Source organism: Rhamphochromis sp. 'chilingali' (genome assembly GCF_963969265.1).
Source record: "Rhamphochromis sp. 'chilingali' genome assembly, chromosome: 13".
Lineage (NCBI taxonomy): Eukaryota > Metazoa > Chordata > Actinopteri > Cichliformes > Cichlidae > Rhamphochromis > Rhamphochromis sp. 'chilingali'.
In genome coordinates, this window is record NC_137940.1 from 36,930,685 (window position 1) to 36,951,302 (window position 20,618).

At 38.0% G+C, this 20,618-nt stretch overlaps 1 protein-coding gene across 1 annotated transcript in view; it reads right to left on the bottom strand.

The window, feature by feature from the left end:
* Window positions 1-20,618, bottom strand: part of gfra4b (GDNF family receptor alpha 4b) — a 57,522-nt gene that overhangs the window by 7,357 nt on the left and 29,547 nt on the right. The window contains exons 3-7 of the mRNA XM_080901701.1: window positions 10,363-10,638; window positions 8,048-8,128; window positions 4,665-5,010; window positions 3,009-3,118; window positions 2,075-2,209 (exon numbers count right to left, since the gene is read on the bottom strand). Coding sequence (XP_080757827.1) covers window positions 2,075-2,209; window positions 3,009-3,118; window positions 4,665-5,010; window positions 8,048-8,128; window positions 10,363-10,638 — 948 coding nt within the window. The remainder of the gene's footprint in view (window positions 1-2,074; window positions 2,210-3,008; window positions 3,119-4,664; window positions 5,011-8,047; window positions 8,129-10,362; window positions 10,639-20,618) is intronic.

Genomic DNA, 20,618 nt, shown 5'->3' on the forward strand with positions numbered 1-20,618 from the left:
GTAAACACTGAGTGGGTGGATGGAGCAGGGTGTATTTGTTTGTGTATGTGTACCTGCATGCATGTCCATTTTCATCTTTGCTCCTGATTTTCCTGCACAAGTTCCCAACAGTGTTACATTTCATGCACTTACACCTGTCATCCTGTACATCCTGCACACTTTACCCTCTTTTTTGGGAACTACTCAAATCGACTGCAAGTCAGTGGTGGAACGCAGCACTTCGCCTGTGTTACTGTGTATCCATCAAGACAGTGAAAAGATTTTGAACTCAGAAATTGTAGAAGAGAGGCGAATTTGGAAGATAATGAATGCAAGGCCTTTTGCTTTTATTGGATAGGACAGTGTAAACTCTAGTTAGAAGGGTGGGGAAGGAGTGTATGTGTGTGGGGGGTAACCCATAGGAAATGGTCTGGGGCAGAGTCAAACTCTCTGTCTAAATAAATAAATAAATCTTGTTACGATTCGGTGTTGTCAGTGTTTTGTTTTAGGCGTGACTGTTATGTGTTTCCTGCTTTACTCTGAAAGTCTGTCTTATCTCAGTGTGTTCAGTTTACGCTTCCTTGTCTCGTCAGTTCTGATTTGCCCCAGCTGTGTTTCCCTCCTGTTGTCCATTCCCTGATTGCTCCCTCTATGTATTTAAGCCCTGTGTTTCAGTTTGTCAGGTTGGCGATCTTCCCCCCTGGTTGTAAATAGTTTGGTGTTTTGATGTAAATAAATGGCTTAGTTTGCTTTGATGTAAATAGTTGTTGATACTTTCGTTTTGGGATTTTTTTGTGGAGACCCGTAGTAGTTTTTTTTGTTTTGTTTTTTTCCTTTATTTTTATTTTCCCTGTGTTGCACGCCGGTTGCCTAGGCCGGGGTGTAACAATCTGGGTAAATTGCCAGATGATTAAACATGCAACTATTTTGCTGGTAATACCTGAAATTAGGAAAGAAAATCAACAGCCTATTTATGCAAAATAATTCATAATTTTATTGAGGGAGTTATATTGGAGGGGTCATAACCCCCCTAACCCCCCTGGAAATTACACCCCTGTGCTCAACCGTTTAAGGTATAGCAATGCATATGACAAGGATGAGCTTGACCATAATTTATGCCGAGAACAAGCCCAACACCAGCAAGGAGAGAAAACTGTTGAAATTGATTGGCCTTCTTCCCCAAGGAATGAGCGACCCCGCAGAACTGCCAGCATGGTGCAACCATGACCAGGACCTCAAATCTGATTAAGAACTTTTCATCCCAGATGCCACTAAAATTCATCAAGAAATGTTCCCTGTTCTAAATTCTGTTCTAGATCCAGTGACAACAAATATATAAGAGCTGCAATGTGTGACAAAACAAAATGGGCAGGCAGTCACAGTATACTTTCATCAAGTGTAGGAAATACATATGCAAGACACAGCAAAATAGTCCCTCATGTGTCATATAGATCAGCAGACACGGGCTATTTGTTTTCCAGAGTGGCAATAATCTAGTCAGTTTCACAGAAGTAAACAGTTAGTTACCAGAAAACCTTCCTTCATTTATATTTGTTCAAGATAAACATATTTCTTTCTGCCTACAGTATATCTTGATTATGATTGATTTTTCTTTTTTCATTACATTTTGTCACGAGTATCACTTCTGTACATACATGTGTTTTAACAGCGGTAAATTCTAAATATTAACCATACATGTGGTCTCCAATGCTTGCCATTGAGAAAAAGTAAACATCCATAAACTGCTATGGTTGTACCCCGCGTCTCGCCACGTGGCGGCTGGGAAATGCTTCAGCGCCAGCAAGTCCCTGACATGGATAAGCGGAAGAGAATGGATGGATGGTTGTGGTTGTATTGATTTAATAACACAAATGTTGGCAGAGTAACAAAAATATTGACATTACACAGGCAAGGGTTAATCTATAAACCAAAACTTACAAAAAAGGCGCATTAACCCTTTCTTTTGAACCACAGGCTGCCAACAGCATAGTCTAATGATTTATTCCCAAATATCTCTAAATGAACACAATCCTACAACAAAAACCTGAGTCTGTGCACTACTTTGTTGACATTAGAGTAAAAAGGTAGCACTCACTGAGACAGATGTTGTCTGTGAAATATCCCAGGAAATTCTCACACTCTTCTCTCTGGCTCCCACTGGCTGAGCATGAGCACCATGGGGCTACGCTGGACGTGGAGTTGTCAACATAGTTGGGAGTTATTGTACTTCCTGCAGAGAGACAGCGCCAGCCGTCAATCAATATTAAATGCGCATTGCTTTTGAGTTGTTACACTGTAATCATGATGCATTATTTTCTGAAGCCTTAATGGACTCTGCATTCCCTATACACTGACCTGATGTAAAAGCATGGTAATATTATAACACCACAGGTTAGATTAGCTGCAGTCATATTATATAATAGAGTGATGCTGAAAAATGCTCCAATTTTCTCTTTTTTAGGTCACAGAAGTCTCTGGCATTGAGATTGTTTTCTGTTCCCCCCGCGCCCCCCAACATAGTGTTGGTGGGATTTCAAGTACTTTAATAAATACAAGACAAGAATGAAAACGCCAAGTGTGTGTTTGTGCTGAGGGGCACCATTTGAGATTCTTGAAATGCATTAGGTTAGCTCCTCTTTCCAGTGCATGGAAAAGAAATGTCTGCTCTACCTGCTCTTTTTCTTTTGCCACCTGTTATAAAACAGATTAAACCTCACTCTGCATAAAGAGCTTCAGTTTTTTCTGCAATGAGAGATATTTATACTTATACCATCTTATACCAAGCTGAACTTTGTCTTTTCGTTCTCCCACTCAATCTTAACCTGTTCTGTATTTATTAATTTAGCTTCTAGCTAGCTTTTGCTCATTCCGGTGCATTTAAGGCTGCACAGTTTTCTCTTTCCTTCTCTCTCCCAACATATGCCACACAGCGTCACTTACATACTGTCTTTTTCCTCCTACAGGTGGTGATTTTATGTTTTCGACTGTGTGTTTTCGCTCTCCGTGTTACATTCCAGATGTTCACATACCTATAAGCCCTGTGTAGGCAAGGAGGCAGGCTCCATAGTTCTCTTGCTTGCAGCCACTGGCAGATGTTTTGGACGGTTCACAGTCATACTGAAACTGTGCCAGACGAGACCTATAAAAACACAAAATGCATACTAGTTAGGAAGAACACAACAGAACTCTACATTTTTATCTAAAAGGTTTGCTGATTTCATTTTTACATATCATTTCTTACTCTAAGTAACTTAAGTTATAACTCAGTCATTTAATTAAGAGTTTGCTGCTCCAACATTAAAGAAATATTGCAGGCCATGGTGAAGAGTGAAAGCACTGAGCTGTAATGTGAAAGTGATAGAAGAGTAATATATTTCATTCCCCAGACCTGGGATCATTAGTAAAGCCCTCTGAGTCTAATGGGGCTGTGGAAAAAATAATGGCCATGACCAGAGATAGCAATGAGTGATGACTCTGATCCATCTGGCTCTTTATCTGTGCTAAATATTTAATGTGTTATTCCAACAGGCTCTCTGGGGTGTTCTAACCACTGGTGGTACAAAGCTTTAGGGTAAAACAGCAGGCCATTTTGTTGATTGAGTGGCTGTTTATTTAGTTTCAAAGAGCCATACGATTGAACAGCACTGGCCTAAATATGTATGGAGAATACAAGTAAAATCTATATCCAAGAAAAACAAGAGAAACTAGAGTATTTAGCAATATCAAAGCTGGAGTAAACAATTATCTTAGTGCCGTGTGTTGCTGTATCAAAATAAGATGCATAGTGATAAATGCTTTCCAACAAAAAACTTTTACTCATGCAGGTTGCTGAAGAAGGCTGCATTTAGAAACTTTTATTTTTTTCTTCTTCTGGGAGAAAATGCCATCTGCAATTGATTAACTAGTTGGTAATACCCTCGCTCTTACTTTGAAAGAGTCGTTTTTGCTGTTCAGTCCTTTCCGTTTCCTGCTTTCTCACCAGCTACCTTCTCCAGAGAGAAACTCTAACTTCAGTAGCTGGTGATGTTAGTCTTGTTCTGCCCTGGAAAATTTACTTCAGGCTTGAATTACCCTCTAGCCAGAACCTGTAGCAGGTGAAAAACTGGTCCTGGCTCCAAAGCAGAACAAGAAGTACAACCGTGACCTCACTGGGGAGGTGTCTGATTATATCTGCTGGTTATTTATTTCCCAAAAACTGAAAAAACTGTTGAAAAATTATATTTGTAAGGAGAAACCAATAACATGTTGATATTATATAAATAATTTACGGATGCAAGCAAACCTCCTTTATGTTTTGATGCATACTAAATAATAAAGACTTTAACTGATCAAGCACACACATCCATACATATGCAATAACACTAAGTGCAATAATCCTTTCTGTCATCGTTGTATTTTTACTCAGTTGTATATAGTATTTGTATTCTATTTTTATCTTATTGTATATTTATTTTATTTTATTCTACTGTATATAGTATTTTATTTTATTCTATTCTGTACAGCTGTGTACTGTATTTATTCTTATTGTATTCTAATTTTTGCCTCATAACTTTTGCACTGTCCACTTCCTGCTGTGACAAAACAAATTTCCCACGTGTGGGACTAATAAAGGTTATCTTATCTTATACATTTGCCAAGTGGAGTCTGTTATTAGTCTATTATTACGTATTTACTTCTGTTCCTACCTGCACACATAGTCAGCTTTGCAGATCCTCATCTGTGCAATGCAGTTGGGTTTATCCACCGTTTCATACGAGCAGCTGGGCACAATGGTCTGCCTTCGACGCTCTGCACAGGCTGTGTCCGTACATGGGCAGAAGAGCAGCTCATGTGTATAATCAGCAGGAACACGGTCAAAGAACCTGCGCAGGGCCTTATTGCATTTGGGCCGGTTGCACAGGCCTGACTTGGCAGTGGGTTTGATACAAGCCGAGACATATTCTGTGCGGAGCTTCTGGCACAAGTCGTCCACATTGCAAGCCTTGGCTGCATCCAGGCAGCGATTCACAGTTGTCATGCCAACATCAGAGTCTGTGGACGGAAGTAAGGTTAGTGACAAGGTTTCAACAGAAAACTAATCGAGAGGTTTTGTGTGTATGTGAATGAGAACATAAGCATGTACTAGTTTACCAATTCATCCTGATGAGATGTAATCTCCTGTTGTTAAAACATCAGATAAGGAGTTTGGAATTGAACATCAGGTTTAAGGAGGAAGTGTGTGTGTAAACAAAAAATGGGGGACTTGTTTTTGACTATCAGAAAAACAAAAGGAGCATCAGACGAAGAGTCTGGCCTTCAGTGCTTTGAACATAGCACAATGTCATAATTTTGAATGATTGGTTGATTGCTTTATTTCAACTCTTAACATATTTAACACCCCTCTATGACCTTCTACTGGAGAAAAATTTTTTTTTTTTTTTAAAGTGTTTCATATTTGGTAGAGCGCAGTGGTTAGCACTATTGCCTCACATCAGAAGGTCCTGAAGGTGCAAATCGAGCCAGGGCCTTTCTGTGTGAGGTTTGAATGTTTCTCTGTGTTTGTCTGGATTCTCCCCTTTGCAGTCCAAAGACATGCAGCTAGTAGGGTTAGGTTAACTGGTCTGTCTAAATTGCTCATAGATATGAATGAGTGTGTGAATGGTTGTCTGTCACTCTGTTAGCCCTGTGACAGACTGGAGAACTGTCCAGGGTCTACCCTGCCTCTGGCCCTATCATAACTGAGATGCGCTCCTTTAATCTGAATATTGTGAATCTTTGAATTTAATTTGCCTTTTAAATTGTACCCCGTCCCCCAGCCCAACAGAAAAATTATGAACACTCAATTGTTCCTTTTTTTTCTAATTTGAATTCCACAGGGTCGCAGAATTTAAACATGACAGTAAGAAAAGAAAAATTGTGCTTTCACAAAACCCAGTAAGACGTGCAATTCTTGTTACTTTTCTGCAGAATGTACACCAGAACGTTTACATGTATTTACCCACACCTCCACAAAGTAGGTTAAATAAGGTATTACCAGAGAACAGTAAAGAATTTTAATGTATTATTATAGAGTCCTTAACTTACGACATAAAGCGCCTTGGAGTATTTGTTTTACTGATTTGGTGCTTAAAAAAAACCTGAATTAAATGCAAAGTGATTTCTGAGTTGCCATGTCCTTTGCTTTAGACAAGACTGAAATGCTTGTCAACAGCTAAAATACTTCACTATCAGACTTTTAACTACTTACTTTTTATCTTTTACTTTACAAGATCTCATCTTCCATTTCTTATTTCATGGTGACTGTAAATCTTCAGTCGTATGTAACATCCAATAGCACAGGTACACAAACTTATTGTAACAAGTTATCTTTTGCATCAGAACACTATTGTTATACTAATGTAATATTGAATTAAAGGTTTTGACATCTAAAATTAAGAGTCTGAGGTAAAATTTTAGATGTCATGACTAATTATAAATTAACATGAAACATAACATGTTTCATTATATTATAGGTAAAATATATCAAAATCATTAGGAGTTTGTTTGTTTTTTTTAACTAAGGATGTGTTGGATTATAATGCCCTGCATATAAGTTACTGTTCACTTATGCTTCCTGTTTTTTCTTACTGTGTGGAACTGTGGGGCATGACCCTCAAAACAATAAATCCAATAGTTATGTTACAAAAAAAGAGTAATAGGGGTCATTAACAAGTCTGGATATTATGATCACACTGAGCCATTGTTTCTCAGGTTCGATATGATGAAACTGGTTTAAATTAAATGCAAACAAATGAAAGTTGTTGTTGTTGTTGTTGTTGTTGTGGTGTGTGTGTGTTTTTTTGTTTTTTTTGTTTTTTTTAAACAATGCTAATTAAGTTCAAGCTAAATCTAAGGTACTCTCAAACTGCGTGTGAAGGTTTTTCTCAGTGTGGGAGATTAAGTTTGACTTGAGAGATTTTTTTTCTATTTTATTATAATAAAGCAAAGAAAGAGATTCAACAAAGATTTATTTCTGTTGTTGGGATTAAATTGTGGAATGATGTTAATATGTGCATAAAAATGTGCAATTCATTATTCTGTTTGTTGATGTTTGTTAATGATAAGAATATAGGCGGGGCATAATTATAGGGACTACTGAGCCTGTTCAGTGATTTATTAGTATTAGTATTATTATTATTATTATTATTATTATTATTATTATTATTGAAGAGTGTTATTTTTTTTTTGCTCGTAATATATGACGACTGAACTAATAAATATATATCAAATATTTCTGTGTAGATCTGCCACTGAAATGAACAGCACAGTGATTGCAGCTTTTGCTACTTTGTGACAATTTGTGAATGAGCCTTTGGGATTTATGTTGGGAAATGTGGAAGTGAGCTGACCTCTGTGAGTTGTGTACTTCAGAGATGAGTGATAAGCTTGTTTACATATATATATTTTTAAAGCTGGCAGGTCCTCTGGTCAAACTAGATGAAGACAGCGGTGCAGTTTATGAAATGTCAACGGAGAAAAGTCAGCAATATTTTAATAACTGATTTATTTTTAGTTCTTTTTTTGGGCTAAATGCCAAATATTTGGTCCCAGTTTTTAACATAAACATTTGCTACTTGTGTTCATTATTTATGAATTTGGTTTTGTTGTGTTGGTTCCAGTCCCATTCCCAGCAGATTCATATAATGTAGAGCCAAAACATGGCTTTGGCTCTTGATAACAATGACCACATCAGTATCAAAACCTGATTTCAGCTGTTCTTAAATAAAACTTTGCCTCATTTGATAAGGGATATTTAGTTCAGTCTGTTGTCATTCGGTGTTATATTAAGCTAGTATGTTCTTTTCATAGGCCAGATTTGGAATAGTCACTTATTTTAAGACAGTAGTATCAAAAAATGCCTCCATTAGTATGCTTTGACGTTCATGGATTATGTTATTTCAGCTGAGTCTGAGATGTGAATGTTTATATTGGGCATGTTTACAGTGAAAAGGCTTTGGCGTAATGTTGTATACTTAATAGAACACAAACATCTTCAAAGGGTAAAGGGGTTTACAATATGGTGAAAGTTAATGAAGGTTGGTGAACTTGCCAGCAGAAATAGAGGCCAAGCGGACATAGTTGTAATCCCTCTCCACTGTCTCATAAGGGTAACTCTCCACCAGCTTGAGTCCTGGGGAAAAAAACAACACACAGTTAGGAATAAAGGCTTCAGTAGGCACTACAGTTTATCTAAATCTCAAGAAACACAAATAATGGCATGTAGTCATTTTTATTTAGTCACTGAGACTCCAGTTCACTCAGTCATAAATTACACACACATTCCCTCAGCTTATTATTCATTTGTCAGGGTTATTGTGTTATTTTCAACCCACTCGCCAATGCTGGCATTTACGTTTCTGTAGCCACATGTATAATCCAAACATTTCTCAACCTAAAAAGGGTTTCATATCTATATTTATATCGACATTGCGGTATTTTTAAACACTCATGGTGCTCTTTGTTTTCAGAAAATAGAATGGGGGTAAGTATAATAACATCTATGAACATAAATAACAAATGATATACTTTATTGTACACCACATGTGGAATCCCCCAGTAATCCAGTCCTCTTATACAGGCTTGCTTACAGCCTCTGGCCACAATTTAATTTTCCGCCACACACTTCCTGTAGACCTTTTCATGAAATATGAACACTAGTTGCATTCTTAACGGTGCCTCAAAATAACTGATTCTTGATTAATTGTTTAGGTTGACACTGAGAACAGTTCACTTTATTTACAAATGTCTGGAATCTATCTATTATCAGTGACAAAGTATTCCTTGGGGAGCCATGAGAAGACTGGAACCAGCCTTTCAGTAGGAGAGTGCTCCTCTGTCTGTTATCCTCCTCAGCCTGTTGCTTCTTGCTTTGATTTTCTGCTGTGCCATGTTGTTTGATGAACAGCGCAACTGATATATGAGCCTCTATTGGCCTTTCACAGATAAATAAGCATCAGTGTGTATGTTATCCAATATGTCTGTTTTTTCTTTTTACTGAATCTAATGTTGATAAATTGCATTTCATTTAAAATTTCTCTCTCATAGGTTACCCAGCAGAGTGCCTTCGACTTTATTGCTGGCTGTACCTTTCAGCACTGCCCACACCACATACGATACTATCACAGCAAAGCGGACGGTGGTGAAAAGTCATGCAGTGTCTTTGTAGTAAGTTTCCAATTAGGTTGCAAAAACATTGCTTTAAAGTTAATAAATATCTCATTATTTTCCCTTTACTTCAATGTAACTTTAACATGATCTGTGTTTATCCGGTATAACAGCCTGTGACCCGAGCTCTGCTTCACAACGCATTTTAAATTTCACCTAGCTATTCCAAATATGTTAAGTATTGAAACTAAGCATTAACGTAAATTGTTGTTGTTGTTTTTTAAGTAACAATGTAACAAATGATAAAACACTGAGTAGAATGAATTATAAGGTGCAGAAAAACCAAATGTAAGGTCCATATGAGGGCATAGGGTGTCAAGAGGGTAGCAGAGTATTGGCTGGTGTATGATTACAATTTTTTTTTTTTTTTTTTTTTTTTTTTTTTTAACGCTCTAGATCTGCATATGCACCCATACAAACAGTATTGGTCAGGCTCTAATCTGACATAGTCCATACTGGCCACATATACATTCCTGCTATCCATTTTAGCCAAAGATAATCTGTTCAAAGCCTGTTCTTTTATTCTGATCATTCTTTTGTATTTATCAATGGACTCTCATGTACATATATACATCAATGCTGACAGTGTTTATTATCATTAGTCGTGACTTCTGATCACCACCTCCTGGGAGACACTGTCTCTGCCTGAGATTGGTAGACAACCGAAAAAACAACAGCAAAAAAAGAACATTTAAAAAATATAGAAAAAAAATGAAATGGCTGAAGTGCTTAAGTGATATTCTATAAGCTAAGCTAACCGGTCTGGATGCTAATTTATCTATAAATTACGTATGACTTTGAATGCTTGACAATTTTCTTAATTATTTCTTTGCTTCATCATAATGTTGTGTTTTTAAAAAGCCAAGAACCAATTGTTTCTGCAGGTGGTAAGAATATGCTTTCATGCCACAGAAACTAAATTCTGGCCATACGTAGGTCTATAAACAAGGGCATGTACACAGCCTGGGTGGCTTCCAAACATAAATGTATTTCATTGCTCCACATAGGTAATGTATGCTAAAAACATGTTACCTGACAAACAGGCAAATGGTTGTTACGCCCAACCTTCATTTTATTCCATCAAAATGGCAAAGCCACCAGTTTACACGCTGTAAAATGTATACATATAACGAGAAACACATTTTGGTTCAGATAGTGTGTGTGTGTGTGTGTGTGTGTGTGTGTGTGTGTGTTAGATACCATGTATGATAGACTGGTGCAGACTCCAGTAGATGCTTAGACAGTTCTTCTCCTTCTTCATTCCTCGTTTACATTGGCAGCCATGTAAAGGACTGGACAGCAGAGCAGACACTGCACTGGCACACTGGCTCCTGGCGCCCGGGCCCAGTTTCATGCTGCCATTGCCTGCCACACACTGGCGCAAAGTACGAAGACGTGGACTACAAGTCTCATCACTCGAGCACGAGTCTCCGGCCACCAAGCAGTCTCTACTGGCATGTACAACCTCTAACAGAGCTGTTTCAGGAAAAAATGAGAGAAATGTAGAAACATGAGGGGATTGGAAAAAGCAGTTAATGTGTAAGATCATGAGATGAAAAAAAGACCCATGCTAATGCAGACCAATAGTGCATAAGAAGAAAGGGGAAGGAAAGAATTGACACTTTGAATAAATTGTAAAGTGTTCTGAAAAGTACAGAATTTTAAAACAGCCGGAGATTTTATTGTGAAATCCTGCCAATGTAATGGTTGAGGTGAGCAGGACAATGAACGAGTTTACTCTCTTTTGTATATTTCATGCTTGTGTGGTAACATATTGATCATTTCATTCTAAAACCAAGTGAAATATAACTATTACTCTGTTTGTTTCCATAGCTTCCATTAATATTTTAACAGAAATGCCTAAAATGACCACTGCAAAATTACAGTGAACAAATCCCCTGCAACTGTTGATGGAAAACCCCCACCTGCAAACAAGGTCACTCTTTGCTCTTGCCATTATGAATTTTTATTCCATTGTGGTTTCTTGTTTGTAAAACTTCCCCAAAACCTAGAAAAATGAGCTTTGCTTCTCATGGTTGGGTCTATGAGCCAAATAGGGCAGCGGAACATTTTTGGACAATATGCAGTTGGCCACATGATAAAAGAGAAGACACAATAGTAAAAAACCAACTGAAGTTTGATGAGAGATTATTTCCAGACAGCAGTCGGTTGATATTGAACTTAAAATCACCTAATGAATCAGCATGTTTCAGACCTGACTAAATATAACAGATGAAGACTTTAAGCTTTGAGTTATAATAATTTAATATAAACCTAGAAATGGACATGATATGTCGACACATCAAAGAGGAGAAAAGGAGTCTTGATAGTTAAAAGCATGAATTAATACGTCTTTGTGTCCAGAAATGGAAAATAGAGTTTTGCATAAAGTATATCAGATCTTTTTGTTGAGGTTCAGTATTTCTTTCACACAGTTTCTCTTTACGTCAGAAAAGTACGAACTGAAGAACTGAGCACACCTACTCTGAAAACAAACCTATTACTTTATAGGTTTGTTCAAATTCAGTGGATAACTGGATGACATGTATTTGGACTATTCAGTACCTTGCAAATGGCCCTGCAGGCTACAGCATTTGCTGCTTTATTGAGAAGAGAACAGCTTCAAGGATGAAGATATGAAAATAATGTCTCTGCATATTAAATGTGCATGTATTTTATTCAGTTACTGTGGGAAACCTCTTGAATGGCAGACCTATACAGATGCTAATTCATGTCCTTAACAATTCATTGTCAGACCTTGTCCCGAGTAGCTTGGACTCCTACAGTTGTACTGCATGACTCAAGCTCATTCTATTCAATATGCTGAGGTTCTTGAACCTCCAATGAGTGTCATTTACAGAACATGTTAAGAACATTATTGATTAAGAGGAACACACACACATTCATCTGTTGCTTTGGTGAAGAAAGGCTTTTAATTAAGGTTTAGAATAAAGTGAAATAACCTCCAAGCAAAAGGCTTTTTTCTTTCTTCTACAGCCAACTGGGCTCTGTTGTTTGTGTTAAACTTCTGTCCACTTTTGTCAGATTTCTCAGAATATGTTTTTGTCTATTTAAGTCACAAACCCCTTTAAGTGCTGCCATTTCTAAGGATGCTCCTTGTGTACATTTGTATCTTAGGGAAATTCTGTAAACATATTCCTTAGCATGGCCTGCAGGAAACCAATTGTATCTTTTTATTCAAACAGTGAAAAATCATACCACCTTCATTTCACATGAAATCTTTTACCCCATCAGCTAAAACCACATTTTTCCATTTCATGCTGTTTTCATCTGCTTACACAGCGGGTATTTCTGGGGCAACATTGTCTCAGCTACCGTTTTGATCTCTAAAACATATATGCATACTCAGGAACAATGTATTAAAAAACAAATAATTTTCCATTCAGTCAGCACTATGCTATCAATTACATCTCCTTCCAAAGCTGGAGCTTTACTCAAACCCCACAGGTGTCCTGCGTCTCACTCACATCAGGAGTTATGCATACGCTCATATTCTATTCATCACATACCAGCTAAGCGCAGACATGTGGATGCTGGGTTGGGGAAAAGTTGCAGCCAATGCCAGTGTCCTGGAAGGCCAGATGGTCAGTTGCAAATTTATCCCAAGCCTTTCTTTACAGCTATGTCTGTCAGTTTGTGCTGCCTGGGCAGAAGCTGGAATAGACACCATACATCATGAATGCAAATTAGCCACTTGATTTGACATTTCCAATAAGCCTGTCTCAATGTACCAGTAGGGTTAGCCAATTAACCATGTCAGTAATCAATGCGTTCCAAGGCTCAGTTAAGTCCTCAGTTTCCCTGCCACATAAATCACAGGCAGATTAGCTGATCAGTTACCCTCGTGCGCCAGCTTAATCGTCCACTTCAAGAGAGATAAAATGGAAAATGAAACTTAATGAAGTCAGCTGGAATGTTACCGTCACTCCTATGTCTCTATAAAGCTGTGAAGCTGTGGGCTAAAATGGCAACACACTGGTGCATGTAATGAGTGTCTTTTTTCCAGTGCTTTTAGAATTTGTAAATTATCTTGGATAGCTGGATTAAAACTAGCAGCCTCACATTAAAGTGATTATATGACTGCTTAGCCAAGGGTGTTAGCCAACGTGATACAAGCCATTGTAGTGCAACTGCTCATTTAACACAATTGTGGCTCTATTTTTGCTCTATTTTGCAGCGCTAAACCTGTACTGAGACAAAGGGAGTTTGGGAGCTCTTGAGTCATTTTCTGCCACCAAACAATTGTGGTTAAGCCAAGGCACTTGCAGAGCTCCCGCAATACACGGGCAAATATTGTAATTTGTAATTAATAATTTATTTTACCATTTTTTTTCCATCTACTGCAGAGTGGCGTGTGCACTGAAATACAGTTTATTTCTGCAACTGATGAAGATTCTTGCCTATAATCCAATCCACTAAAGTGTGATCCAGTTACAAAGAAATGTCAATACTGACGTTGTGTTTGATAAGTGAGCAGTCTGTCTATGCAGTTAATTAAACACCTGTAGTCATTACAGACCAGCAGAGATTATATGATTTGCGAGAGGGGCTCTACTAATTCACATGGGTGGCAACGCAGCAATTTCATTGAATCACAAGGCTCTGTGTTACCATTGTTCAGGATTTAAAGATAAATAATGATAAATAATCTGGTGTACCTGTAGCACCACAAAATGATCCATCCTATAAATTAAGATTCTAATTATACTAGAATTTAATCTTGATATGATAACTAAGAAAAAACCAATAACCATTGCCATTTTCAATACCATGGAAGGAAAAATGACAATAAATTAATAAGATAATCTATAATGTATTGTAGTTTATGTACTTATAAGTATATGTACAGTGTACAATGACAGTGCTATTTTAAGCTCTTTCACATAGTGTCAAAATAAAGTCAACATGATTATCATGTATTTATAACATATTAAATTTTAAGTATTAACTAAAAATTTCAAGATATTTTTAAATAGCAAAAAGCAGAAATATTTCAAGGTTTTGTCTTTAATACGTTGCTTAGAGATGGTGGTGACTCTCAAAGCAGAGCCAGTGAGAACCGAATGAGAATTGATAAGGAATTGAATCAATGATAACAGAACCAGAATCTCTAAATTCTTATCAATTCCCATCCCTAGTAACCTATGACATAATTTAAAGCTTATCATACCTCACTAGTGCCTCCCTGGTAATATAGATATATTTTATGTTGCCACAGCGCAAAACTATTGAGACTGCTCAGTTTAGTATTGACAAATCTTCCAAAGCATGTCTGGCTACTTTTTAACCAAAGTTTTTCAATCATTCGGATCCATCAAGTCCATAAAAGGAAGAATAACCTAATGGCCTAAATATAAGAAATCAGAGATATCAGAGAATATGTGAAACTATTGGGATGGGTATCAGGTAATGTGCAAACAGTGGGGGCACAGAAAGGAAAAAAGTCCTAGGATCTCAATTATCACCACATATAAAACCCAACAGCAAAGTAATTAACATATAATGCACCACACAAGCATGAATGTTGGCAACGGCATCGGCCACTTACGTAGGTTACATAGTAAACTCTACAAAGATTCAACACAGAGGTCTACATCTGGGTAATTGATAATAGTTAAACAGTGTCTGGGATTGCATCAAGGAGGCCATCTGGCATAAAAACACAAAAAGAAGAAAGAAAAAAAGAAATCCACCTCCAAACATGATGTGGAGCTTCCTGCTGTGATAGCATCGTGTGAATAAGGAAGGAACTGAAAGTAGTTTCTAGCACATTAGACCAAAAAAAACCAAAAACAAGAAGCAACACACAAAAAGACCCTGATTAAGACACATGACACTGGGACCGGAGAGATAAAAGGACAAAACACAGAGAAGAACATGGGGAAGGAAACAATACAGGGGCCAGGGCTACAATCATTTTATCTAGACGACGAGTACAGACAACCACTGAGACAATTCAGAGAGAAACCAGAAAGACACTATTACAAATGCGTTTAACACTTTAATTCACACATCAGAAGTCCTTAACATATAAAGTGTTCCACATGACATAATTTAATAACATTCAAATGAAATTTGCTCTTACTCCTTCTTGATCTACAAATGGTCACAATGAACTTCTTAAGTTTGGCATTTTACCTCTGAGAGAAAAGTGAACCTCAACTTCCTGTGAATGTGATCTAAGTCTTAATGTTCTGTGAAATTTGGCCGCCTTTTCAGTGATGACATCTACGAGGTTATGATTTAAATGAATTGTTAGTGAGCGTAAATTGTTCTTCCAGTGTATCAATCTTCTTAGCAGAGATGTAGCCTGTGTCTTTCTATTATAACTTATTGCCGTCTGATGCTCTGCATAAGGCAACATTATTTCCACTCATAGCACAAAATTAGTAACTTCAGACATCAAAGCAGAGTAGATTGAATTTGGAAAAATGAAGCCGCAAAATAGCATCTTCATTCAGAATAAAGCAAAGTCAGCCGCACTTATACTTCATGTTAGACATCAAACAAATAGCACATGAAGACCTAAATAGGCCTGTAATTTAGCTTCAAAGTTTTGAAAGCAGTCTGACTTTCAGCAGAATACATCACGTTATGAGCTACACACATATTTCTTTTCAGTTTAGAAATATTATCCATTCAGTTGATCCCATTCCAACAAGAGATATTTCCCACTTTTACTAAGGAAAATGTTTAGCATCATATAAATTGTTTACTGAGAGCTTCGGTGCAAATATGCGACCACATTACCAGGAACAGGTACAATAGCAAGTCCAAGACACACACATGAAGGAGCTATTTTTGAGGTGAGCTCATTTGCCCAAACATAAGATTCATAGCACTTAAAGCACAGTTAAAAAGCACCACCAAAACTGGGCCTTAAGAACCAGGATTATAGGACGCTCTAGTGATGAAAGGACAACCAATGAAAGATGAAATAAATGCCTGACAGCAGGAGTAGCATGAAGGGCTACAGTGAAAGAGTTCATTATAATACAAAGACTGTCTCACTAGTTTAAATCAGTCAGCCAATAACCTACTCTCATTCTTTTATATTATATTATTAGGATATAAATATATAAATATTAGGAGATTAGATTTTTTTAGTGTAGCAGGAGTTCAGGCAGACCACAGAATCAGAGCAAATGTTGCAGATGTTTTGTTTAAGCTGCTTTACTGTCCCCAGTTGCTTCACTTCTGCAAGCTACTTTGAAACCCACTTCTCGTCTGTGGTGAGATCTTGCTTGTGGTCTGTCTACAAATTTCCACGCATGTACATGTAAGGTAGTGGTGGGCGGATCGATCCAAATATCGATTGTATCGATACCAAGTCGGCATCGGTATCTGATCAATACTAGCCTGGTGAGATCGATTCTTTACTTTAAGTTCTGCTCTTGTTTGCAATGGTGTACTTTCAGCAAAGACGAAACAGCCAGGTCGCCGGACTCGCCGCTCCTGTGTCAGCGAAGACCAGGCACATTTTGCCCCCCTTGTGTTTAGGTGTTGTGCTGTCACGTGACTTACACGCTTTGGGGGTTGTTAAGTTGTTTACATATTAATCATATTTTCACCAGTTGTTTTTGTTGAGAATTTTAATTGTAATTTTTGTATTATAGTTTCTCAACAGTACCTGTTTGTTTGAATTTGTTTACTGGTTTGCGTGCACTTTAAAACAAAACAAAAAAAACACTTGATAATTTTCATGCTTCCCAGCATCATTTACTCTTACAATAATCACTCGGTTGCTGTAAAACTACATCAACGGCTGCAGCTCTCCCACTGCCAGCTGTACACATCACCACCAAAAACTACAACAGCACAAGCAGAGCACAGGTTTTAAGCCGGCCAGGCATGATTGTAGATGCCGTGCAGGTGAGTCCATCTCACCTGCACGGCATCGCAGACCATGGCCCGCCACAATAATAAAGCGTTTTCGATTTAATTATAAATTTTGTCCTAATTATCTCCTGGGTTTGAACTATTTAATAATAAAAAAGGAAACATCACAAAAACAAAAAAAAACTCAAGGTCATTAAATGACGCATCCACCTTATTTATTGAAAATATTGATATCGATACTGGCCTGTATTTACTTGGTATAGGATCAATACAAAAATATGCAGTATCGCACACCATTGATTTAAGGCCACAGTGGTCCTAGAATAAACCAGTACTGCCAAATAGAAATTACTGCAGATAGTAATGAGAACCAGTGATTCTAAACTGGCCACAGGTGTGAATGTGAACTTAAATAGCTGTCGATTTCTCTCTTGGTTAGCTCTGTGATAGACTTATGACCTGCCCAGGGTGCACCCTGCCTCTAGCCCTATGAGCTATAGATAGGCTTTAAATGGCCCCCACCCCTCAACAACCTTAAACTGGATAAGCAGTTAAGAAAATTAATGGATGGGTGGATTTTCTCTGTAACAGCCATTTAAAGTATTTACATTCTGTATGTTTATTTTCCTTGGTAGCAGAATAGCTTGCTATTCCCCCACTGGGTTCAAATCACCTTCACACTCACAGGGGATTCATTTGAAACAACGCATGCATGTAATCAGCATTTTAGTTTGTAATTTAACTTGTGGCTATCAGCCTCACTGTTTACTGTTCACTTTCCCAGCTGTGTCAGAGCTCTACTAAGATAACAGTAATTCTAACAAAATATTTCCTGCTGCAGCTGCATCACATTAAAAGCAGTCAACAGGAAGACTGAGTTGGCTCTTATTTTGATAGTGACAGAAATCACACTGTGATATAAATGGAATATTAAGATCCACCATGTGTTATTATCAAACAAAATTGTTCTCTTTAAATTTTCCATATGGATCATTTTAGAGAAACATGAAGGAGCAGTGATTGAACTGCACACTTCCAAATCCTCGCCATGGTAACAAACTCCTTAGTGTGCCTCACGGCCATGTGCTAAACTTTTCACGCAGTGTGCAGAGCGAAATCAGATTGCAGCTGCAATTGCAGTATCTTATTTGAGACAGAGTGACAGAAGTCTGTTACAGCAAGCACTAAAAACCTGTATTCCTCTAAATGACGTCTCAGGTCCCTGAGATTGCATCAGGTCTTGGATAGAAACCATTTAGTTCCCTGATAACAATCTCTCTCCTCCAGCAACATGAACGACCCCGTCTTTAATCAATGCTTTCCCTCAGAGGAGCTTCAGCCCAAAAGGAGTGACTCTTCTTCCTTTCACTTATCCAAAGATTCACAAAAACACTGCACTGAAACACTTGTGTGAATAACAAATATATACCACACTCATCCTTAAAAATATCAAAATTACACGTGTCTGCTACTCTGGATCAACTATAATTATCAATAAACCCTAATCCTTCTTTGTGATGCTGCATGTACTCACATCTTTGCCAAAGCTCTTATTTTCAATATTCTTATTATAGATTACTGTTACTGGAAGCAGTAGCATTCATATGCTTGCCAGACAAGTTTTCTTTTCAACTGTGTGTACTTAAGTCTTTTTTTCCATTTTGCCAGTTGTATACTTTAGAATTCTTCGTCCCTGCTATGCAGTTAGAGAAAAAAACAAACAAACAAATTGATCCTATAATGCAAGGGCTGCTGTGTGAAGGGAACAAATCCTAAACAAAAGATTATATTTGAATGCATGAAAGAGGCTTTTTGTTATTCATGGCTTGAATTCCTGATTCAGTTGAGCATCCGTGTCAGTTTGATCTAAGGGCTAGATGCAACAAAAATGACTGGCACAGCTACAAAAGTATCCTAGCACTGATGTTTGTTTAGCTCTGTGTCAATGTGAACTGCTATCCTTTTGAGAAGCCGTAACTTTGGTCTTGGATGAAAATGTGTTATCAAGTGAAATGTGAGATTAAGGCGTTTGGGGTTTAAAGATACCTTAAGTAACTTATGACACTAAAAGAATTATATAGCCCAAGTCACATGAGAGCTGTCTGGATAAAGTGTGCCAATCGCCATAGGCTAAGTGTGGAGACATTTTGGAAGTATTTTATGTCCAAAGAGTCAGTTCTAAGAGTTATCTCGCTCACATTGCACACTGTCTGTTGCTTAAATACCAAGATCAGAGATTTTAAATGTATCTGTCAGCACGCTAAAATTCTGTGAATGTATTTACTGAATATTTAACACTAAACACATGAAAATATTATTTGCGAGTTTTTGAAGTTTTGCAAAAAGCTACAAATGTCAACCTCATAGAGTCATTATGTCAGCCAAGTACAAATAAAGGAAGATTTTAAATATCAAGAGTTTTACTTTGCAGTTACATAAAGGTTTTAAAAAAAGACAAAGATGCATTGGGGTGTTGAGGCTGAGAAGCAATTCCTGCTCTCCAGCCTGTATGTTCACATTTCACCTTTACTGTTAAAGACGGGCTATCCCTTGTCGAGACCGACTGCATGAACAGGCCAGTTATTGTCCCCCCATGAAAAACAGAGCGACTTGATAAAGTAGTTGATCAACTGAACAATAAGCATTGCTGTTAGTAGATCCAGTAGATACATTTAAACAGATTTTATATGTAATGAATAAATGTGAATACCACATGACTAAGAAGTAGAAGTGAAAAATGAAATGAGAGGTGGAATCTAAATCCATTACTCATTTAGATTGTCTCATCTTTAAAATGCTGTTCCTCCAGGAATGCAGATTTCTAACTGTGCTTGGTTATATTCTTCCATTTTTTTCCTCCCTTGTTTGCTGTGAAGTACTTTCTATCCTTCTTTTGAGACAAGAGTTGTAAACTACACGATCATCATCATCGAATCATCATCATTACCTTTCTAAATCTTGATGATCACTGCTCGATGGTTAACAGGTGCTGTAACTCTACAGCCACAATCGAGAATCTAGAGTTTGCTCTGGTCTTTTATGGAGGATTTCATCAGTGTGATACTGTAGTCCTACTTTAGCAGTCTTCTTATTTAATGGTTTAAAGATGGCAGGAGGAGACCAGCATACACGCAGTCTGCTTGGCTACTACTGACACAAGAAAGATTTTTGCCAAATCCAGTCTTCCAGCAAATAGAGTTGTCTTCAAATTTGATCTTAAAAAACAAAAGCCTGTGGCCCGGCTGGGCTCCTTCCGGGGGGTGGGATGCCCTCAGGCCTCTGGCCTCTGAGCCTGAAGCTCGGTCCTCTCTGGCACAGCTGGCTGCCGGCAGAGCCCACGGGCACGCCACTGCAACCCCCTCTGGCCTCTGCTCTGTAGCTGCGGGGTGACCTCTCCTTTGGGGCTCTACTCAGCTCTTCCCAGGAGGGTGGCACGGTTCCCCCCCCCCTTTGGTGGTCCTCCTCGGGTCCTTGTACTCTGAGGCCTCTGGATATCTGGGGCCTGGATCTCCTCCATACCTGCTTCATACCCTGGAGGACGGGGCTGTGGCTCCCCACACTCCCTAGCAGATCGTTACATGGAGAAACCTTTGGAA